The sequence below is a fragment of the Plodia interpunctella genome, chromosome 10 (assembly GCF_027563975.2).
Source record: "Plodia interpunctella isolate USDA-ARS_2022_Savannah chromosome 10, ilPloInte3.2, whole genome shotgun sequence".
Lineage (NCBI taxonomy): Eukaryota > Metazoa > Arthropoda > Insecta > Lepidoptera > Pyralidae > Plodia > Plodia interpunctella.
In genome coordinates, this window is record NC_071303.1 from 1,400,350 (window position 1) to 1,420,118 (window position 19,769).

The 19,769-nt window shown below is 34.3% G+C and overlaps 2 protein-coding genes across 5 annotated transcripts in view; one reads left to right on the plus strand and one right to left on the minus strand.

Moving 5' to 3' along the window:
• Positions 1-19,769, plus strand: part of Prp16 (pre-mRNA processing factor 16) — an 89,556-nt gene that overhangs the window by 7,805 nt on the left and 61,982 nt on the right. Inside the window, exons 10-11 of one of the 3 annotated variants that reach the window (XM_053750407.2) lie at positions 1,695-1,847; positions 2,743-2,936. In XM_053750407.2, the coding sequence (XP_053606382.1) occupies positions 1,695-1,847; positions 2,743-2,936 (347 nt within the window). Of the gene's footprint in view, positions 1-1,694; positions 1,848-2,742; positions 2,937-12,085; positions 12,187-19,769 lie in introns of those variants that run through there. The other 2 variants (XM_053750408.2, XM_053750409.2) reach the window with 2 other exon arrangements.
• On the minus strand, positions 5,672-11,479 carry l(1)G0469 (lethal (1) G0469). Of its 2 annotated transcripts, XR_008405007.2 has the most exons (5): positions 10,945-11,479; positions 10,339-10,514; positions 9,445-9,552; positions 8,519-8,614; positions 5,672-6,544 (listed from the first exon to the last, which is right to left on the minus strand). XR_008405007.2 is itself a non-coding variant. In XM_053750438.2 (4 exons), the coding sequence occupies exons 1-4, from the start codon at positions 11,279-11,281 to the stop codon at positions 6,443-6,445; spliced, it is 723 nt and encodes a 240-aa protein (XP_053606413.1). In that variant the 5' UTR covers positions 11,282-11,477; the 3' UTR covers positions 5,672-6,442. The 2 variants fall into 2 exon arrangements, 1 of the variants encoding a protein (XP_053606413.1); XM_053750438.2 differs by lacking the exon at positions 8,519-8,614 and having other exon boundaries at positions 10,945-11,477.

Genomic DNA, 19,769 nt, shown 5'->3' on the forward strand with positions numbered 1-19,769 from the left:
TATGACAAAGCGACATTGTATTTTCGTTTTTTCTCAAATTTATAACTTATATAAGCAGTTTGTCTGGTATGGATATGGTTCACGGAAGTTAAGACGTGAGAAAATCTTGGTTTATCACAATATAGTATAAAACGAACTCGCTTCCCGCTGACTGTCCCTACGTATGCTTAGATCTTTAAAACTACGCAACGGATTTTGATGCAGGTTTTTTTAACAGATAGTATTGTATTATTCCTGAGGAAGGTTTAGTGTATATATTTATCATGGTTTTTTTACCCGAGCGAAGCCGGGATTGGCCTTGGTCACTCGATGAAAACTATTTTACCTGGTTCTCAATAACGGGATAACCAAGTTATAATTGCTCTAGCGCGGAACTTGTAATTTGTAGTGTTTTAAGAAACATTACAACAGTAATTTAGAAGCTTTTAATTAATTTGCCATGTAACTATGTCTGTAAATCTCGGGTGGAATCTTGCAACTCAAGTTTGAAGCAGATATCTCCGACAGATTGAGCTGAAATATTGTACACACGTTTAGTTTGGATGACAATGCATTATTATGATAAGCGTGACCTGATGGTACACCCAAGGATGGCTCCAAACAAGGACGAACGAACATGATTTTTTTTGTCACACATTGAATGCAATGAGACCTCTGCGACAATAATAAAAGCTTGTGTTAAAAATGTCATTTTCGTAAAAAAAACTTATTCCACCAAAAACATTTTCATGTAAAAATGTTGCCAAGACGAATCTAGTTTGCTTATCCTGTCAAAAAGTTAACAGAATAAAGTATAAAGCCAAGCTCCAAAGACTACACGCTCTAAACCTACAAGCCCTAACTTCACAAACTCTACACTTTTGTCAAAATGTATGAAAAAGTGATTAGATCTCATGTAAAAGAGCCAAGATTCTTGATATATGCGCGCTGACTTTACCAGACCTAACTTCACATACTCTCCATTCCAGTTAAAACGTGTGGCTTGGCCGTTTCATTACTCTAGATATAAGATAACGAATGCCTATGAAATCTACGTGACGGTAGCAAAACGTGTACTACCGTGCCCCCACATTTGTCTTACGAACCGGTGTCGCAATATATTCTAGGTCCGAATGAGCCGGTCTAAAAATTATTTATCAGTCGAGCAGAGATCGCGCAGATCAGATCGTTTGTACTGAATTTTATGTGTCGTTTGATCCTAACTATCCTAACTAATATTATAAATGCGAAAGTATGTTTGTTTGTTTATTTGTTGCCTCTTCAAGCTCTATCTACTTAACCAATCTTCTTGAAATTTTGCATACATGCAGTTTGAAGTATGGAGAAGAACAAAGGAAAATTAACGCGTGTTAAGCCGCGGACACAAGCTAGTACGGAATAAATGTCTTATCTATCTATAAATAAATAAAAAATATATTAGGACAAATCACACTGATTGAACTAGCCCCAAAGTAAGTTCTATACTTCTGTTATGGTATACTAACTCAACGATACTATATTTTATAACATATACATATATAGATAATCATCCAAGACCGACCGCCGGGCCAATTAGAAAAAGATCACTTTCCATCATGACCCGACCGGGGATCGAACCCAGGACCTCACGGTTCAGAGGCAAGCGCTTTACCATTGCGCCACCGACTTCGTCAAACAGCAACGTCACGAGTCAACACTCGCGTCATGTATTCTAGGCGAAACGGGCAGCGGCAAGACGACGCAGCTAACACAATACCTGCACGAGGAGGGCTACAGCAAGCTGGGCATGATCGGCTGCACGCAGCCGCGCCGCGTCGCCGCAATGTCTGTCGCCAAGCGGGTCTGCGATGAGATGGACACCAGGCTAGGTAAGAAAGAAAGAGAGGGAGAGGTAGAGTGAGATAGATAGATAGAAAGAGAGAGAAAGAAATCATTTTTTCGGCAAACACATATGGTATAGTCTTATTTCCTCATGGCTGAGGGTCTAGATCATTGCGTAGAGTGGAACACACACAACACATTTACTAGGCTACATAGCCTGGTATTTAAAATTCTATATACATATATAGGATGTTAAATACATAGTTCTTTCTCTTTCTCTTTCTCGCAATTTTGTGTTTGCGATGTTACTCAAGGCCAGGTTACATGATGTTAAATACATAGCTCTTTCTTTCACTCGTTTTGTATGATCTCTAATTGCGTTCGGGGCTATAGTCGCGAAACCCGGGCATATTATATATATATAATATATACAGATATTATCATTTTATCATTTACGGGCTCACATTAACTTCTAACGATAAAAATGACCTTAAAATCCCAACATATAATAAAACACAGTCCTCTGTCGCGTCTGACTGTATGAAAAATTTGGATAAGTTTTTACAACCGCCTGCCGATGTCAATTTAAAGTGTTCATTGCAATATGAATGGCATTAAACACTTTGAATTGGATTTTGCGTGACGTCAACCCTCCTCGTGAATGCTATAGCTTAGTCATACGACATCCACAAGAAGGTGTAGAGTGTTCCAATCCACACGCCTCGTCCAAAATAAATCCATACTAATATAAAGAATTTGTATTTTTGTTAATAATTAATAAACTCAAAAACTACTGAACAGATTTTAATGAAATTTGGCACAGAGATAGATGAAACCTTCATGAGTGACATAGGCAACTTTTTTTATTATAGTTTTACCCGAGCGAAGCCGGGGCGGGTCGCTATTACAAAATAAATTCGTACATTTTAAACTTTGTGTCAGGTGACGAAGTCGGCTACGCGATTCGCTTCGAAGACTGTACGTCACCGAAAACGGTGATAAAGTACATGACGGACGGCATTCTGCTGCGTGAGGGGCTCCGGGAGCCGGACCTCGACAACTACTGCGCGGTCATCATGGACGAGGCCCACGAGAGGTCGCTGTCTACCGACATGCTGTTTGGATTGCTCAGAGAGGTAGGTATAGGTATTAGGACAAATCCCTCAGATTGAGCTAGCCCCAAAGTAAGTTCTAGTTCTAGACTATATATATATATATATATATATATATATATATATATATATATATATATACCCGGGCCAATCAGAAAAAGATCATTTTCAGTCCACCTCTCGTTTCAGAGGCAAGCACTTTAACACTGCGCCATTGAGGACAGTTTTAGTATAGATTTCTTGGTAAACTCCTTTCTCATTTGCTTTGTAATCTTTCTCTAGCTCTTTCTCTCGTTAGAATTCGATAGGTCTATAGGTATAGGAAAGATTTCTAGGTAAACTCCTTTCTCATTTGGTTTTTAATCTCTCTCTCTCTCTCTCTCTCTCGCTATTTCTCTCACTCTATCATCTATTTCTTCCGCCGCCATTGAGTGTGTGTGAACAGGGGACTCTCTCTACTCATAGGCGATATGTTAGCAACTTATTTCTGAATAACAATATGAATAAGGCCACTATTTAGCTAAACGTTGCTTTCAGCTAAATTGGTTCTGTATATCTCTTACGAGATAAATACGTCATAAAGTATCTGTATTAATCAGCTTTGGAAAATTCAGATAATTTTATGTTGTATAAATGTTTTTAAAATGGGTAGGCTGTTGCAATGGAACGCAACGTCCACAGGCTAAAAACAAAAATGTATCCGGTAAATAAAAATATTTTTTTTACACGTAAGTTATTGTGTGTGCGGTGCCAACGTTATAATACGGTTGAGGAAACAGGTAAGTTATATATATTTGTTATGTTCCTTTTTGTGATAATTATTTAAAAACCAGAAGTCCCTGCTCGAGTAAAACCGTAATAAGTTATGTAATGACACTATTTTTTTGTGCCAAATAGACTCCTTTTTATAATATGTATACTGTGCCCTGGGGCTTCGCTCTCGTGGGAATTTCTGGATAAAAAGTACCCTATCTGTTATTTCAGGTTATATTCTACCCGTGTACCAAATTTCATAACAATCCGTCCAGTAGGTTTTGCGTAAAAAAACGAACATACATCCTCACAAACTTTCGCATTTATAATATTAATAGGATAAAATTGTAAGGATTTGTTTTGAATTATTGTTCATTCAAAACAAATTCTTACAACTCAGGGACGGTCAGGGAAATTAAAAAAAAAATAGAGATATTTATTTTGACATCAACAGTAATTTCGGACCAGGGTGATAAGGCTTGTACGGTTAGAAGGTTCCTAAGAAGTGGAGGAGACTGACATGCTGTACCGACCCCACATAAAGTGGGATAAATGTAGGCTGATGATGATGATAGTTAGAAGGTTCCTCATGAGATCTGATATATTTTTGTTGCGAATATTGTCGATATAATTTACATGGATATGTTTTGTTGTACTCTTTTTAATTCAATTGTTATCACGGTACAATCATTAATGATTGATTGTCGTGTCGATAAGAGAAAGTGATATTATAATCTCAACTATGAACGCGGAAAATATGTTTCTTGATTTATATATTCGCTCATTAGCTGTTCAATATATTGAAACAGTTATAATAATATAGATTATTATATAAATAATAATAATCTACACTTGTAGAGGTTTGTGAATTTATGTTTGATAATCTCCGAAACTACCGAACCGATTTCAAGAATTCTTTCACCATTTGAAATTATCTCAAAATTCCCATTCAGGAGCGAAGCCCCGGGCAACATCTAGTAATATATGTTTTAACGGTGAACGTAACTGAGATCACTCGCTGTGGCTCAACAATGACTCTCATTCGGTATAAGCGAGTGCAATGACGTACGAACACCGTAATTTCCGATTATTCATCCCTTCGGCATTCGATTCCGTATCCGTTACGATGATTTTCTATTCTTGTGTGTGTGTGTTTGCCAATTCAGTGAATAGTACCGTAAAAGTTATTCTTTATTATCTGAACTTAGCACCTATATACTCTTATATATGGATAATTTTAGGCATTTCTGATCTATACATATAACAAAATTGTAAGTGAACATAGAATATAATTAAATAAAAGAAAATTTGAATGGGCTTTATGGGACTAACGGAAGCCAAAACATTTTTTAATTTTTGTCTGCCTTTCTGTATGTTTGTTCGCGCATTACGTAAAAAATACTGTATGGAATTTGATGTGGTTCACAGTTGTATAGCGAATGGTCTAACTTAAAATCTGGTATAGATTTCATCGCGATGCGTCGCTTATAACTCCAGATATTGACAGTAAACAGTTATGAGCGAACGGCAAAAGCTAATAGCTTGTGAGGTTCCCTCTATTATGATTGTGCTACGCGATGGCTGACCCATGCGTCACCTCGTGAACGGGTGCTGCCAGAGGGAACTGGTCATCTCGTTTCTCATATATTTTTATGTACGTTAATTGTGTTTCACATATAATCAGCACTCGGATCACAATCATAACCTAGTTTAGATATACCTTTTGCCTGTGTACATTATGTACTTTTATATATTATTAGAAGAAAACATTGTAAGAAACAATAATGGTAAGCCGATCTGGCATGATAGGGACCAACACTGTTCAAATGAGTTTCTTTCGTCATTTCTTCTCAGCAGTGGTCGTTCCGAAATGCCAGTAGTTTGTAGCTTATGAGAAATAACTATACACATAAAAATTGACGAGAAAAAGTGCCTGTGAAGGTCTAATTTCTGAATAAATGATTTGAATTATAATAAAACAGTAAATAATAAATAATACTATAATATTAATCAAGTAATCATTTATTTATAAAAATGCTTCGTTATAAATAGAACATTAATTTAATAGTAGAATACTCTCACAACAGTCAACATCTGATTGTCTCATAATATTAGCTCGCATTAAGTATACTTTATAAATTAAAAATACTTTAAACAACATTTCAATACTTTTTTAAAACTCTTTTTTTCGACCACAAAAAAAACAGTGATGTTCAAATGATGTTGATGATGTTGACAAGGCAAATTTCTCAGAAAATGTACTTTTGTCAATTGTGCAATTTTCATAGTCACTCGTTTACACAACAATAATTTTCATAGAAAATCAAAACAGTCTTCTTAATCAGAAAATCACCATATAAATACTCATAAGACTAGGGTTGTCACTCTCAGACCATATAATGATTTCCTCTTAACTATTATCGCTTATGTTAAGATTAAAGTATGATAAACATTGTAATATCAATAGATTAGAACTTTATATCGAAGATTTTAAAGTACAAGCCTAGGGGGCGTCTTTTATCTTATCAGGAATGTTTTAGATTTAAATTTTCACATTTAAAAATCGAATAGAAGAGGCTATAAGTGGAGCAAATCAAAGAGAGACGAAGAGAATACTGTCACAAGAGAGGAGACAAAAAAATGAGAATCAAAAAAGGAATATCTTTTCCGAAGCGTAATTCGAATTCAAATTAGACGCTGGCGATGTTCTTTGGCCGTGGTGGCCAGAAGCACGCGTAGCAAGTGTAATGGCCAGCATTGTTGCTGGCAGGTTGTACTCAGACTGATTTAGCTTTTTCTCTGCCATTGTTCTGACTTTGACTGACGAGCATTACGCCCATGTTCATGCCGATGTTGCCCCACTTGAGCGACTCGCTTATCTGTAACAATGAAATTGGACTATTAGCTGATATTTTTTCTATTTCATTAAGCCTCATATATTAAACTGCTAGTACGATTATTAATACATAGCTTTTTGGGACTAATTATTATATTTAATATTTCAAACTAGACTACGTACTATTTTAATACCCAGTTTAATTTAAAATGATACATTTGACAAATGTTTTAAATTAACAAATGTGCAATTAATTATAACATATATAGTCCCTTTCTACACGCGTTAAAATTTCTAATCTATACAATAATTAGAATAGGGTTGAATGGACACGATTATAACACATATCTTACTAAAACCAATCACCATTACACAATGTATTACATATACTTAATATATACACAATACACAGATAAGGTTTAAGGAAAATTATTGACTGGCTATCGGCAAAGAGAGTTAATTGTTTGGGAAAGATAAATTCACGTTTATTATATCGTAACGTGTGATAGGTCATATCAATTGTAACCACAATTAATATATAATAATTATTATTTATATCAAATTTAAGACAATACACAATGTCAATATTGTCAGAAAGATATATATTATGATGATGATTTACAAATAATAGTTACAAATGAATAAATTTGAGTCCAAAAAGCCAACATTAAAGTTCGATCGGAAATACATTGTTTGATGTTTTTGGCAGATTATTCTGGATTTATATTTTGTTTTTATTTACTTTACGCATATAATTACGCATAATAATAGGATATATACCTTCTATATAAATAGTTCATTAAAAACATTTTTTTTGTATCATTATAGATATATAATAATAGTTGAATGTGACATTGCTTGTTATCTTTTATTAAACAACCGGTTATTTGTAGTTTATCCTATTGCGAAGTTCTATTTATCGCGGTAACCTCAATTTTTTATCGAGTTAACTTATTTATTGAAAGAACGACTTTTTTTTAATCAATTAAATAATAATCGTGTTATTAATCACGCACTGGCAGTATAAATATTATAAAATTAAAAAGTTCTTATATAAGAATGAATTTAGCGTTTTCTGTATGTTCTACGTTATATAATGTTTTTATGAGAAACAAGTTCACTGATAAAATTGCAATGATATTGTATCTCATAAAAATGTTCGATAAACGATTGTTTATCGAACATTTTTATGAGTTTACTGTTTTTTATTTCAATATCATTTTTCTCGAATTTTCTATTGAATATAGAAATATTATTTTATGTGCTTATAGGTTTTTAATGTTGTTTAAATTTTCAAAATAGTAATTCTGTAGAATTTTTGTCTTATTCGATTTTGAGCTCATTACAGGAATTTATTAATGTCTATAGAAAATTATCGTTGAAGTAAACGCCTTTTGTGTTATAAAACTGAATGATCTCATTATTGATTCAATTGCCATCGCATATCATTAATTTAATAATGCATAACTATATTTTAAATTTACTATCATATTAATTTTTAGAAAATACAACACAAAGTAAATAATTATGATTTTTTAAAAAAATGTGTGATTATTGGGGCTAATATTATACAACATTTATTTGCATATTTTCTAGTAACCGAATCTCCTATAATAAATACTACTTTTAACATAATTGAATCTAACGTATTGTACGGATTAACGATCTATGTCGATTTATTAAAATGTCAGGTTATTGTCGTGCTTTTAATTATTACATTTTCTAGATAATAACTACCGATTAACATTCTTTAGTAGATAATTTATCATCGCGTGCAGTTTTGTGCTTGTTAAATGCTACGCCTGATTTGAGAATTGTGTAAATATAGATGCATCATAACAAAAATATGTTGCTAAGTGAACGCTTAGCAAGAATTAATTATAGATTTAGTACAATCGTATCGCTATAAATTTAATTATATATGTGTAACTAATACGTTATTTCGGGTCATCACACAAATGTAAGGGCACATCGAAATCCGGTATCTCAAACCATTGAGTAAAATTCAAAGTCTCACCGGTATCTTTGTCGCCAGTTGTAATTGTCCAAAGCGCCTCAACGATTACCATCAAAAGATGATAATCATGGGTGTTTTCGACGTCGTTAAGCTGATCTGTAACAAAATTGCTACTTTTTGCGATCTCTTTTTTTTATTCGTCGACCCCTTCATGCATTGCTCCCTTGATGTATGATCGCCGCCGCCTCCGTCGAACCAAGTTTCCAATGTGTCACGATATCACCCCCATCGGTATTTCCACAGTGCGTTCACAATCACATAAAGCGATTTGAATTGTACAACACTCGAAAACTGTCATTACACCTCTCACATAAAGATAGAATGGAATTATGGCGACAATAAGCGTTGTAAGGACAGCTTTTTATGTTCATCCATCGTATATGGCATGCATTTGAAAACATGTATGTAAACGACAAAAGTTTATGTTTTTATATGATCGATGCACCAAATTCAATTTTGGATTCGTTTCATAGTGTATTTTTGAATGGGGAAAGCAAATGCGATATTTTTTAAAATGATATGCAATAGGATTTGCCAAGCAAAAAAATAACGTTTTGGAAATATGGACCTTACTCTTACAAATAGACAAAGCAACTCGGTTGATAAAATGCCATTATAAACAAAAATATGATGATTGTCTAATTTTTGAAGACAAATATTATAAAGAACATAACGCTCTCTTTTATGAGCCAACAATTTAAAAATATCATATTTTCAGTCTGAAATATGATTCTTTTTTTTAATCGTGTAATTTATTTTTCGGCGCATGTATGTACGTGCAAACTTCTCACTACAACATTATTTTATGCATAATGAGAAGTGTACTGCAACAATAAATTAATATGGCTTGAATCATCCGTGTAGCTATCGTCGGTTTTAGAAATCTCAAAATAACAAAAGAAGTTTTAAAAATTGGGAATATTTACCTGTCTCATGCGAGCTTCCTGGGGCGTTTCTCCGTAACGACACCAGTGGACGAAATGCAGTGTATTATGCCAGTTCCTCTCGAACCTTGACTTTGTTGCCATATCCAGCTGCAATCAGTAGAAGCTCCTTAGTAGCCGTTCCACTGTTCACTGTGACACCACAGTGGCCAAGGAACGAAAGCCCCACGAGGCTTTCGCTATCTGAAATGAAGAGGTTTCCAATTCTGACGCAAGCCTACGCATTTGAAGAGGAACTTTAAAGTTCGATAGAGAATAATGACACACCATTGAAGGTACGAACTCAGTCATGCATTAAACCAGCTAAGTTACAAGTTGATGAGATTAAAGAACGTAATGGTATTGTTAAATTGGATCATCTTGAAGACCTAGAAGCCGGCGAACCGTGAAAATGCAATCACAACAACGCACATCTGTTTTAAAATAGGGACGTTTATTATTATGAATTGAGGTCGTCAAAAATCTGGATTCGATTACATTTTAATAGAACTTAATGTATTTAATGAAATGTGCACTTTGACAAGGATTGTTTACAAATCGAATGAGGTTAAGGCGTCTAGTCTATAATTGCATCTGGTGATGCGAAGTTGCAAAATGTTAGGAAACAAAATCTCGTGACTAAACATTAATGTCGTCACTGAAGGTTGTTCTATTGTAAACAAAAGAAACGTGTTCAAATGGTAATAAATGATCCGTCACACCTCATCTTTACGCGATTAATTATTGTAATTACTAAATTGATCTTTTGTGATGTAACGAAGCTGTGGGAAGTGCTATTTATTACAAAATTTTCTGTGTTATGAATTTTTTTTTTTAGGAAATACAAGGAATTGGAAACTTTCTAACTTTCCCATTTTTACCTTTGATTATAATTACCTTAGCTCTGATGTCCTTTTCATTGTTGGGCGTTTCCTGTTTGTCATCAACGTTGTTGATGCGAATCACAGAATCCTTTTTCCAAAAGGCACCCAGTGTAGTCTTGACTACTCGTTTCCGTACACCTTTTTGCTGCACTGTGTATACTTCTATCTGTTCCGGGTTCTTTGTTTTTTCTGTTGACAAATTATTTAGTGTTTAGTAAATTGTATCATGTCGGTTTAAGTGTGTGTGATAAGATAACATAAGTTCATGTTATGACATGCCTTTTTATGTCAAGGCGACCTATAACTTTTCATTTATCATTAAAACTTTTACGAACCTGTTTGTAATAGGTTTAAAGAAAGGAGATGCTTGAAACCGGCGATGCACATCTGTTGATGTAATTACAAGGGGCGTGCGGACGCGATACAATGATTTATGTACAAATTCTATTCAGCAGGCGTCGCTGTACGTGCGACCGTGACCAAACGTGCCGAGCTAACTTTAGTGCGGCTCCAACTGCCTCACGTATCGCACGTACCACCGCCCTAAATACTCGACGATAACTTTCGATTTACAAGGCTGGCGAGTTATACAATGAATTTTAAAACTAGATACACCTACCTTTACCCTTCTTCCACATCGCAATGGCATACATATGGTAGTCTGGTGACAAGGTAGAGTCTGGAGGCAGCGGGTCCTCCGCCCTGACTTCGAGTACGAATCCTGACTCGAGGACAGCACACAATATGTTCTGTTCTTCATGTTTGAACCACTTGGTTTCGCGGAGTTTGTGAATAGCCACTGAAGATCCGAAACGGGGTTTCTTGGGTGCGAACAAAGCCTGGGCTTGGCTCCCGAAACGTGACAAGAGCCCCTTCACCGTCGGTGGCGGCGCGAGGCTCTTTTCGGGCGGCTTGATCTGCTGGAAACTCCGGCAGGTCACGAACCTCGCTTCCATTGAACCCTCTCCTCTCTAAAATTCACGAGATAATCCTTCCCCACTTAACTGTTGCGAAGTTGGTATTCGGCGGCCGTCGGCGCGGCAAAGTACTCTCACTCGTGAAATCGCGTTTTATAAGCAACACTTTCACAATTGCGCGTGGTTTTGTTATCGCGGGAGCGTAGAGCTACACGGCTGCGTTGGAACGTTAGACGCGGCGCGCGTGTGGACCTGGGTTTATATAGGGCCGGAGGGGGGGCAGGGTGGGCGCGGGGCGGGTGCTCTTGGTTGACCTCACTAGTGATGGCGAATGCACGATAACGAGTTAATACGCAGCCTTCGAATACTCGAGCACGTGTTTTATAAAAGTATTTAATTTCAAGGACAAGTTTGTGTCCTTGAAATCAAATGGTACTGATAAAGAACATGCTCGCTTTCAACCTGTTACAACGTTTACTAGATTTGATCGCAGGTCACGCAAGAACATCAGATAAGAGCTAGCCCTTGGTCAAATGTATGTCTAGATATTAGGAATATAATTTGGAACTTCTATCACATAGCAGATTTATTTATCATCATATCAATAAAGTGCTCGTTTAGGTTCCTATTTTAAAGATTTTAGAAGAAAAATCCATACGTCCAAATCCATGCGCAGAGTTTTGCTCTATTATAAAACTGGTATCCTACCTTCTTCTTTTTATTAGGTATATTGATGATTATTTAATCAATCAATATGTCATCTGTTTACCCAACTTTCGTTACTGCATCTTCTCAAAATAACAAGTTAACGTTACAGCTATTTGCTCCTCTCTCGCGTTCCGTTGCATCGAGCTTGACCTCACTCAACTGTCACCCCCCTCTTCGCTCGCTCCCCCCTGCCCCTGCCTCGCCCCCACGACATGCCGGCGCCAAGCAGCAGGTAGGTACGTTTTTTCTCGTTTCAATTTAACAACTCGCAGTACTATAATTAAATTACAGATAACCGCTAATCTGGCTGGTAATGATTCATAATGAGACGCTAGCTTTGTTTACGTTTATATTTGAAATTACTAGGAGGGAATGTGATTGATTGTAAGTGCTGAAAGTGGGTGGCGAATGTGGGAGTGAAAGGGAAGATGCGGCCTTTTCGGGTTAGGCCGGTGGAGGCTGAAACAATTAAGATTATCCTGAACTTACTTAAGCCCAAGTTAAATCGTGTGATCTTAGAAAGATAATGCCTAATGCCCCCTCTGACGTCAAATGTTCGTACAGTTATCACATAGAGGCATATATACATAGCACATCGAGGTTTTACCCAAAATCATTGCAAATTCGGCGCTATTGCCACAGCATCGAGGCCCATGCAGGCTTGACTGTACAATTATTTCTATTGGCATTGAAAATTCTTCACTTCAACAGTAACTTCATTTAAGTACAGTACAGTAAAACGTTTCAAATAATACAAAATATATTTTTTTCTAAACTAGCAAACAAAAACAAAAAATGACCAGACACAAGACAGCTACTTTAAATTAGCTGATAAATATTATGAAATGTGATACTTTTATGTTACGTAATCAATAATAATATGGAGTCTCACCTTACGACATATTTTTATAGGTATCTAACAAAGTTCAGCGCCTCTATAAATAGTGGTTCTATAAATAAATATGTAGTTATACCTACCTACTTGTAAATATCAATGTTGACTTTACGATCGTGCGTGCCGCTTAGGAAAGATTGACAAACGTTCGTTTCCGTATTTGTAATATTATTTTACTTTTAAAATTCTGTACAGTCAAGGCTGATTTTAATGCTTATGGAAATTATTTAACGGCTGCATTATTTCATTAAAAAATCTAACTATTTTAGGGCGTCACAAGATAAATATACTTACGAAGCAAACAAAGCGATGTGCCGATTGTTTTTGAAGTTTGAAAGTTTGTGAATCTCTAAGATACCTTTATTTTTCTAAGATACCTTATAAGATACCTTTATTAAAAGAGAAATATAATTCTTACGAACAGGTTCATATAGTTTTAAAAATCGTCGTGAAAAAAACTTAGTTCATAGTTGAGCGTGTGCCCTTCAATCCACATACCTAACAATTGACAAAACCATAAATAGAAATATAACTAAAATCTTTAATAGCAAAATGGTGATAATCTCGAACAGTCGTGATTTCCGATTAACTCCCACACTTATTACTATGTAATGTTTAGATTATGTCAACTCTAGTAAGTACAATAAGTAAATAAAAGTAGGTTAGGTATACCGAGGTCGTCCACGTAACTTCCGAGTGTGACATGTCTCGGAAGAAGCTGATGGATAGGCGTTTAATACAAGTTAAATTGCAGACGTTAATTGGTTAACACTACTAGAAACATAGGAATTACAGAAAATTGCAGTTGAATCAGTAGACATTTAGCGATTAGGAAAATTGCTCGATTTCTTGTTAATATTAATAGTTTTGTTTATTATATATTGACATATAAAAATTACAAAAAACAGTAGGTACTTTTACAATAAAAACAGGTACAAGGTTACAACTCCTATGAATCTCATAACCATTACCAATTAAGTAATGGTTATTAGATTCCATAAGAATTACAGAAAATTGCAGCAATCGTTTAGCAATTTTAAATTCTTTTTTCTATATTATCTTATTTTTTCTTGTAATCCAGTCTTTTCTGGCCAGTGTTATATACATATATTACTACTTTATCGAAGTCATGCTCGTCGTAGGTGGTGTGACGCACAATTCTTGACTTTATGGGCTTTTAAATGCTCTATATTTGTCATGTAATTACATTCACCATTTTGTATTCATGGACATGTTCAATATAATTTTTCTAATGTTTTTTAGATGATTATTTCTAAAATACAGATCCATATTTCAGCTAACATAGATATTGTTTTTACTATTTTCTATCTTGTTATTTATATAAGTGTGTACTGTTTTCATATAAATAAAGATGTTATCTTAAATATATGTATCTCAGGAAAAGAACTTTTCTAGAAAAGTCTCTATAATGTAAATAGTATTATGAAACGATAATATTTTGAAATTCGTGAGAGTTTTTGCATAGTTTGTGTACTTGCAGCAGCAAGTACACAAACTATGCAAATAAATATTAAATTATGCTCATATTACAATTAGCATTATCTACTCAATTAGTATTAAAACATATTTGGACCATATTTTAACTACCGACGACAGAAGAGGAGTTAGGTTAGTTAAGTTATGTAAGTTTGTATATCTGTATGTGTCCATGGCATCGTAGCCGCCAAACAGCTCAACTTTGCAAATCAAGCTTTGGAATCGGTGTTGCCTTAAATTTTTAATTTAATTTTATTTTAATTATTTATATATTCACAAAACGTCTTGATCTTTGCACCCTGAAGAGATTTGTACCTACCAAAACAAAGGACGTCACAAAACATACTTTGGTACAACACCAAAATTCTAATGTAACAAGAACGTAGGCATTGACGTAGGAACATTCTCGATCAAAGTGTGTCTCCGAAAAGTTGTGTGGTAAAAATTTACATTCATTAACTTCTGGGCGACGTGATTTTATGCTAATTCCAAAGCAGTATATATTAGTCATCGTTTGGCCTACAGAACTTTGTTTGTACCATGACACAAGACAAAATCGTTTGGCCCACAACACGAGAAAACATTTGCTCTTAATGGTTCCGTAATAATTCCAGAAACCGTTTCTTTTATTTATACTCCTTCGTCATTTGATTAAGTCCTCGAATCTTGAATCTCTATAAGGCCTATATTTGTTAATTGACGTCTTTGGGAAAAGGCTGCGGTGAAGTTGTTGCGCTTTGGAAGTCGGCAATCGACAATCAATCAATATCTTAACATCCTAAGTTGAACAAAGAATTTAAAATTTGAAATAATTAAGTTACCATTTTCAACTCTAAACTAATGCACTACCAAACTAGCTTTAATTACTTCATGTATGTTTCAAGGCAACATTTATTTTAATTGATAGGGATATGTTTTCAAATTAGATTCATTAGATAGATATATTAATATACTCGTACTTCATTTTTGAGAAAACGAAGTCGCATATTTCTAAACTACAAACACTGGTGCTAATATAATATTTATCGTTGAATGAAACACGCGCAGTTTCACACGTACGTGGTTACAATTCTCGTCAATTTGCATGTTACTTGTAAGGCGTTATGTCACGTTTTGAATTACAATATCAATATTCAGATTGCTATTGATATGAAATGTTATCATGCCTTTTATGTAGGTACTTTTATATATTTTTTATTTCTATGTTATGTTTTGTTTAAATGCAGTATTGGACTGATAAGATAGTTCATTTCTTTAGTTCTTATCATGACATATTAGAAAGTTGGAACTTTGTAACCGGACACCTCTCTGATAGTAAGTTAATTGAGGGTGAGGTTTATTTGCCAATGACTGTTACATAAATATATCTTATTACCTTTTCCAATTAGACACAAAAATCTTCATTATATTAAATTTTTGTGTAAAATCTTATGTTTCTACTTTTATTTTTGTCTTGCCAGCACTCTCTTAAACCCTACTTTCTAATAAAACTTAGCACATATTCAAAGAATGTTTTGACAAACTTCTAGTATATTCAAATGTAGAATAAAAACTATTTCCTCATGTCCATTGGCATTCAGGAATTCGACTTGTGCAATTTCGATATTCAAATATTTAGATGAATCGAAAACCAGTTCGGATATGCGCGTAGACAACCTCTACAAAGCAGTACTGTAGTTTGCCTTGATTAGGCCCCATAAGTGACTCAACAATAACTATTACGCTATATAGTCTGTAGTTTACAGTAATTTTGATTTTAGAAGGTCACACACCTTCACATTATCAATTGGCTCTTAAAATTATAAAAACAATGATAAACAGTTTTGCGGAATTAAAATTAAGTTATTCTTACATTATTTCCTAGTGTATCTGAGGTTACATAATGTATAATGAGATGAATTGGCAAGGTAGCAAGGACTTTGTACCAAAGTTGAATTTAATATGATTTACTAGTATCACACGAACTTAAACGGAACAGCTCTGATTCTAATAGCTCCTAACTACCACACAGAAAACCTATTAGTTATGTCATCAATTTTCTTAAATATTTTGCACAATAAGTACTCTAATTAAAGACACTGGATGTTATTTGAATCATAACTATTCAAATGGGTGTTCTGGCAGGAATACCTCTTGTGGAAGGAACGCTGTCAATGTAACATGTTTGGACATGTTTCTGAGCCGACGTAACTTTGAGGTTTCCCCAATAGAATCCAGTTCTCAATTAACATATTTTGATACTTTATATGTATTTGCGGTTGCAATATTCAAGTCAATGTTATATGCGTCGTATCTAGATCTTGTTTCGATAAATGATTGTAAACCCATCTTATATCTGCTGTCTATCTATACTGCATCAAAATAGGTATCATTGATTTCTTCTCTTCATTGCACTATCTTGGAACGACATCTCTTAAGATTAAATCCTTTTATTCTGCATTATGTTTTGCATTCTTAAAATAATTACGTTTCATACTGTGATATGTATACAAGTAATCAATTATTGTAATAACTATACTATAGGCACTTACCTAAACAAAAAATCATGACATACATATAATATTATATAGTAGCTATGAATATTATGTGTATGTATGCGTCCAACTCCCATTTATGTCACTCACTATTGATTATACACCCTCGAAATAAAAAAGTCGAGGTTAGATCTAGGTTATGAGTTTCACCAGATACATTTTTAAAATCTTTTGTTAACAATAGAAGGTTCAAGGCTTGCATCATGCTGATACTGCATTACGCAGAATAAGGGAAAATTACTGAGACTAGGTTTAATCATTTGAGCTAGATTTTATCGATCACGCAGATAAAGGTGACAGGAGCACTCAATGGAAATAAGCTTATCGCGGCTGTTTACCTGTAGGTAGATGTTTTCGAGAAGATTTCTTTTACGAAGACGATGGAAGATTTGTAATTGTTGAGATTATACTTGTCTCAGATTAGGATACGGATGTTGTCATGGATTCAAATTTAATTAATTCGTAAATCATCCAAATAGTGTTTTTATCCTAGCTTGGCCTAAAAGTCTTTGACCTATATATTAATTTCTACCGGCCCGTATAAAAACTACAAGAGAACTATGGGTATGCTAAATCTTGTAACTGAAATAATTTTGTGATTGATTTTAAATCATACAATCTTGAATCTATGATTCAAAGCAGAATTGGAGTATTTCAATAAATAATACTTGGACTCTGAAATTCAATGTTTATATCTAGACCGTTTCTATCAAACAATTTATCATTTTAAATTTAATCGTATTGATAACTTTTTGCAGTAGATACTGCGTTTTCAATAATTAAAGTTTCAGTGTCTTTATCTTATCAAGTATATTACATTTGTAATTCATAATATGCAATGCACTCACTTTTCTTGAATCATTTTCTTGATAAACATGTACTTTATTGGGAAAGTAAACAGGTACAGGAAAAAACAAAGCATTCATAGATCTAAATAATAAAATTCCGATTATATCTATATTGATGACATTTCAGTCATGTACATTACATATCACGTTTTTTGAGATACAAAGTTGACTTGTATTAGACTTAAATTTGTATTATCAAAAATATTAAGAAAAATGTGATCTTATTTCTATCCATTATCATTTATCATCAGTGTATTTCAATCGGTGGATTAAAGTGTAATTGAAATTCTTAGGCTTATCAGTGAATATACGAGAATTCGAAATTGTTATTGTGACTGTCATAGTGACAATTTAGATTTTTTAAAACTGTTTCGTCGTCAACAGTTTAAACCTTTGAATTATTCGGCATACATACTTGTGTATATCATTTTGTACAGCGATTTATATTTTATTGAAAGGATAAACGTGAGGGTACCAAATTAATGAAGAATTTTCTCGATTATCTGATAAGCAATGTTTAATGTCTATGGCGTGGCGCCAACTTAATACCTGATCGAGTTTTTATGATATATTGCAATTTTTAGTTAGCGACATATCTAGCGGATGTGACATAAATGTTCAAATGCACTTAGTAATCTGTTGTTTACGAGTCATTTATGCACTTGCCCCGAATTATTATCATTGTCAATAAATTATATTGTTAATTACCTTTGAGTCACGTGGAATTAGAACAAGGAAACATTTCTTTTGTTAGTGTTACTGGACTTATTGTTGTGTATTCTTCATTATAATTACCTATTATATACAAGTGTATCGACTTCCTTAACAATGTTATATGGAGCTGTTTTTAGTCAAATTTATATTATTTTTATTACTCTGTAAATTGTGTCACTATCAGCTATCGTAACTACCTTCTCGAATGGCCCTATTCTAGGGCGGGAACCACACGTCTACAAAATCTAAATGATGTTGTAATGGATCTTTATTTAATTTTCCTTAATCGTCTAAAGTAAATGAGATAGTACACGTGCTTTACCTCGTTCCAATTTACGGCAAGTCGCTAACTGAACTCACGTATACGCTCCGGTTTAGTGACTGGCAGTAGCGCCACGCCACGTTCACAAAATCAAATTAGAATTTATTAGCTTTTGCCCGCGGTTTGGTCCACGTTTATTTCGTATTATTACTATTGCCTATATCTCGCCTTCTAAGCAACGTCTCGCGAATAAATCTATACTTTACAGATTTTAACTTAGACCATCCGCTGCATTAATGTGAACCGCATCAAATTCCATCTAGAAGCTTTTGCGCGATGCGCGAACATACATAAAAACAGAAAACAGACAGACGATAATTCTAATAATATTTGTTTTGCCTCCTGTTAGTCCCAAAAAGACTCAAATATTTTTTTTTCTTCAATATCTTACTTACAGTTTTATTATATGTATAAATAAATAATAACCATGAAACCCTAACTAACACATGAGAAAATAATTTTGTTACCTCTTCACGCTTTATCTACTCAACCAATCTTCTTGAAATTTTTCATACATGTAGTTTGAAGTATGGAGAAGGACATAGGGTACCATCCCAGAAAAATAAGTAATTATTACGCGTTCGCGTGGAAAAGAGATTAAAAGCTACTATTCTATAAAAGAAAATACGAGCGATCGGTTTAGTGGAGGTTGAAATCGAATTTTTGTGTAATCTTATCAGTATAACCTCCAAAGCAATTTAACAAGCGTTATGCTTGTGTTGTATTAGTAACCTTGAACTTCATAAAAGTGTAATGTAGAGGAAATCTTATTATCCAAGCCAGTGAAGCACATAACATAATCCATACATATTATAAAACAAAGTCCTCTGCGGCGTTTGTCTGTCTGTTCGCGATAAATTCAAAAACTACAGCACGGATTTTCATGCGGTTTTCTCCGATAGATAGTATGATTCCTGAGGAAGGTTTATGGGTATAATTTATTATGTTTTACCCGAGCGAAGTCGGGACGGGCGGCTAGTACAATATAGAATCATGCCTGATTCCCGCG